The following is a 4,409-nucleotide window of genomic DNA, read 5'->3' as shown; positions in this document are numbered from 1 at the left end:
CATCCCGCCGCCGGGGGGTCGCAGCCTCCTCTCTCCCGCCTTCCGAGGGGAGGTGGGGGTTACCGCCGAGCTCCCACCTCCCCCTGGCCCCCCAAGGCGGAAGGCTCTCCGGCACCCGCGGTGGCTGGGAGGGCGCACCTGGGCCGGAGGGGCGGGGGGAGGGGTGGCAGTGGGGTAACGAGTGGTGGCTGGGCCCTTTGGGCCGCCTGACTTGCCTCCTTCTGCCTTTGCAGGGGCTTCGGGAAGCAAGGATTTCAGTGCCAAGGTAGGCCGTGGGGCTCTGGAGGTGCCGTTTGTGGGCAGAGGCGATGGAAGGACTTTCTAGAAGTGACCGAGTTTGGCAGAGAGGGAGGGAATCAGGTCCGTCAGAGAGACCTCCCAAGCCAGGAATTCATCACGGGCTGAAGGGTCCTTTTAAGGGGTGTGTGTGTGTGTGGGGTGGTGATGCTCCATCCAGGAAGGGCCAGGGCAACTGGCAGGCCCCCCTTGCCAAGGACGTGTGCCCCCCTTCCTCCCTTCCCAGCACGGAGGAGTCCAGGCGGGTCTCCTGAACCCAGCTGGCCTGGTTAGCCCCACTTCTGGAGGAAGTGCATCCTGGGCGTTTGGGGGAGGACCCCTCCCCGCTAATTCCTGCCTGCTTGTCCTCATTTCCCGGGGGGTGAGCTTCTGCCTCTTTCCTTGCGTCATAGAGGTCTCTGCAGGTGGCTGCTGCCTCTGCAGATGGTGCATCCTCTAGAACGGTGACTGTGGTTGTCCCCTGGGCCTCTTTCCTCGCAAAGGAGGTGTTTCCAGATGGGGTTGAGACCCCGGTTTACAACGCCCTTTCTGCTTTCTGGCCAGATACGGGAAGGGCTCCAAGTGACTAGATACCTGGGTCTTGGCATCGGGTTTGAGATCCTTGACCCTAGCCGGAGAGGCCCAGCCGCTACCAGGTGAGCTGTGAGGTGGCCTCGGTCTCATGTAAGGTGGCCTCAGCGGTCTCTAGGTGCAAATTCACGCTCCAGGGCCAAGTCCCCTGGAGACCCCAGGGTGTCAACATGTTTTGAATTCGATGCCAACGTTTTAGAGCTGGGAGATTTCACACGCGTGTCAGAGTGGTCCCGTCGAGCTGAGAGCAGCTGTCCGTACAGCTCGGTGCACGTTTGCCGTTTCGTCTCTGAGGGTCCCAGCCAGGCCCTCTTCACCCTTTCTGGTCCCTGTAGGCATCTGAGTTTGCAATGTCTGGTCAGCAGAGTTTTTTTTTTCCTCCCCCAATTTTAGGCTGGCTGTGGTTGAGTTTGGTGAGGAGTGTCACATTTCTGTGGTGTGTCTTATGGGCAAATTGACCTGCCCCCGGTGAGCTGGGTTTAGATCAGGGGAAGAAAGCCTTTGACCGTTGAAGAACCCCGGAGCGCCCCCACCCTCCAGGGATAAGTGAGGGATCCCTGTGAGCGCGAGCGGCATCATCAGTTACATGGCGCCGCTGTCTTCTGAGACCCCTGAGCTCAGCCCAGGACTCTCCTAGACCTGCCCAGCCTCCCCTACAAAATGGGGATCCCCGGTTTCACGCACTGTGCTGGAGGACTCCCCCAAAACCCCACGGCTGAGGTCCTGGTACAAAGAGTTGGGTTGGTTTCTGGCATTTTGTCTGACCCCTGAGCGAAGTACCCGTGGCACCTTGGCGCCGGAATTCCCGGAAGGGCTTCGAGGTCACCTTTTCGTGGCTGTGCATCCGTCCCGTCTTCGCTTCGTGCTGAGGTCGGGGTGGTTTTCGAACATGTTCGCTGCTGCTCCCTTGTCCTACCTGCTCTGCGTCATCGATGTTTGGGAAAATCGTTTCAGAGTATGCAGGTGTTGACGCGCCTGAAGCAGGAGATCCCTTTTTTCAAAGCCTGGAAAAGGACGGGAATTTTCCAGTGTAGTAAGAGTTAAACAGAATTAAGATTCTCATGAAATACGGCCACTGTCGAGGAGGAGTGCCTATTTAAAAAAAATTTTTACCGCCTTTCTTTTTCTCCCTTCCTGGAGAGGCAGCATAGGGCAGTGGGCATGTGCGTAGCCTACCAGGCAGGTCGCTGCGGGTTTGAATCCCGGCCTTGCGAGTTCCCAGCCATGTTCCTTAGCTTCTCTGCACCTCCAGTTCCTCGTCCGTGAAATGGGTGCGACAATGGTGTCTACCTCAAAAAGTCACTGAGCAGCTCAAAGCGGTTGCAGTATTTAAGATGCTTGGACCAGAGCTTGGCACATAGTAAACGCTCAGAAAATATTGGCTCTTACGGTTGTCCCCAGACGACCCGTTAGTGGGGCAGCTGGTGTGAGAGCAGGCCAGCCCGGCAGGGTTGCTTTGCTCTGGGACCAGCTGCCAGGTGAGAGTCAGAATCCAGCTGTGAGCAGCTGGTCTCCCTGGGGTGCGACAGAGCAGGGGAGGGGCTGGGGCACCCCAAATCGAGATGCTCAGGATGGGGACATCCAGGGATGGGGGGGAAGGTTGTGCTCAGGTGCAGAAGAGTTTCTTATCCGAGTATTTCTGGCACCACGTCTTCCTTCTTAAAGCAAATCTAATTAAAACGGGGTCAACGTTTTCTAGAAAATATGTAAGGTTTTATTCTCCGAAGTCAGGGGTCCAGAGCCCAGGATCCAAGGTTCTTTTCGGTCTTCTGCTCCCAGGAGTGCCAGCGGCCTGCCTCATGGCCTGAGAGGGGTGCTAGACCCTCCAGCCATCACATCCTTATTTCAGCCAGCGGGAAGGAAAGGGCAGAGAAAGGCACCGTCAGCAGCAGAAGTGGCCGCAAGATGCTTCTGTCCCCGTGCCCTTAGCTGGAACTTAATCGCATGCCTGCACGTCGCTGCAAGGGAGCACGTGAGAAATGTAGCTATGTTCTCAGCTACAAGCACGCGGCGTGCACCTGTGCGTGCGTGTGCGTGCGCGTGTGTGCGTCTGCGTGCGTGTGCGTGCTCCCTTTCAGAAGTGGAAAGAGATGAGAGGAAGTAGTTTCGGCTGTCCTCGGCGAGGAGGAGTGTAGGATGGTCACAAGGCGAGGAGACCACGGAGCCTCCGTGCTCCATCGTACTGTCACTGGAGTTGGCGACACTAGGATGAGGTGAGAGAGGACGCATGGCAAGTCCATAAACTGTGGGAAATTATGGATTTCTGTGTGCTCAGGGGAGCTAAGGGATAGATTTCCTTGCCTTGGTGCTGTAGAGGACAAAAACCTCGATTGATTGTCACATAAAGTCTCCCTTTTTTGTTTCCATGCACTCGGCATGTTATAAAACCCGCTCTCTGTGAGGTAGTTTAAGGGCGTCTCGGGGGACAGGGGACCGGGACTCAGAATCCCCACTGCGAGACTGCCTGAGCTCCGGGTTGGAAGCGGAAGCCCCGCATGAGCAAGGCAGACTTCTCCCTGAGTTATCCTCTCATGGGATCCTGGAAGCCACGTTTGCGCTTTAATCATAATTGAAGCGGGGCGGGGGGCTTAGACTCGGACCCCGAGAAGCTTCTGCAGTGCGTTGGGGAGGAACGCTTTTTTCTTTTTAAGGGAAGTCACCTCAGTCGAAGCAGGGAGGCAAGAAAACGTAGCTTCGGAATTCACGGCATGAGGCTAGAGTGACAGCGGACTGGGTTGAATCTCTGCTCCGCCACCCGTGACACTGTGTGGCTTCGGGCAAGTCATTGACCTGCAGTGGCCTCGATTCTCCCATCCGGGAAGTGGGGCCAGTCATACCTACCTTACGGGGTGATGGCGAGAGTAATGGGGGCTGCAAGGGAAGTGTTCACGCTGAGTGCTGGTGATCGAGTGAGATGATTGTTATTGCTTGATTAGCCGCAGGAAACCGTGGGACAGTTCATTCTGGAACTCCCTAAATGAGTTTGCCTGTTTCGTGTATGTAGATGGCTGTTCTTCTCAGGACTGCGTCTTCGTCGACTTTGGGTGGCACCCGGGGGCACACGGCTCTGTCTGGCCCAGACACTGAGGCCTGTTTGGAGGAGCTTCTCGCCCCTGTCCCTGTGGGAAAGACCTACAGTTGCCATGGGCTCTCTAGAAAAACCCCAGTCCTGTCAGCTTCTGACGTCCAGACCAGCAGCGCTGACTGCATGAGTAAACCGGCTCCCCGCTTTCCCGCGTAGATCACGAAACGTGTTTCGAAGCCTTCTAACGGGAATCATTCTTTAAAAAACCCCCGATGGACCCGAGCATCGCTGTTTTCATGAACATCAGTTGTCTAGAGCACAGGTTCCTCCTTGGTCTGTAGTTAGCACACACATTTCAATATGCACTTAGAAAAAACCTGTCAAAGACAAATCACAGGTTAATTTTATTTCGGCATCATTTTTCCTGTGGAATAAAACTTATGATATCTGGCACGCCAGGTGGACTTTTCTCAGTAAAATCATAAAGAGAGCCTGTGTGTGAGTGCGTGTGTGTGTG

The 4,409-nt window shown here is 55.9% G+C and overlaps 1 protein-coding gene across 2 annotated transcripts in view; it reads left to right on the top strand.

Moving 5' to 3' along the window:
* PRKCB (protein kinase C beta) overlaps positions 1 to 4,409 on the top strand; it is a 231,895-nt gene that overhangs the window by 874 nt on the left and 226,612 nt on the right. For both annotated transcript variants that reach the window (XM_039840210.1, XM_039840209.1), the window contains exon 2: positions 234 to 265. In XM_039840210.1, the coding sequence (XP_039696144.1) occupies positions 234 to 265 (32 nt within the window). The remainder of the gene's footprint in view (positions 1 to 233; positions 266 to 4,409) is intronic.

This window comes from Pteropus medius, unplaced genomic scaffold (genome assembly GCF_902729225.1).
Source record: "Pteropus medius unplaced genomic scaffold, Ma_sr-lr_union100, whole genome shotgun sequence".
NCBI lineage: Eukaryota > Metazoa > Chordata > Mammalia > Chiroptera > Pteropodidae > Pteropus > Pteropus medius.
This window is presented reverse-complemented; position numbering and strand designations above follow the sequence as displayed.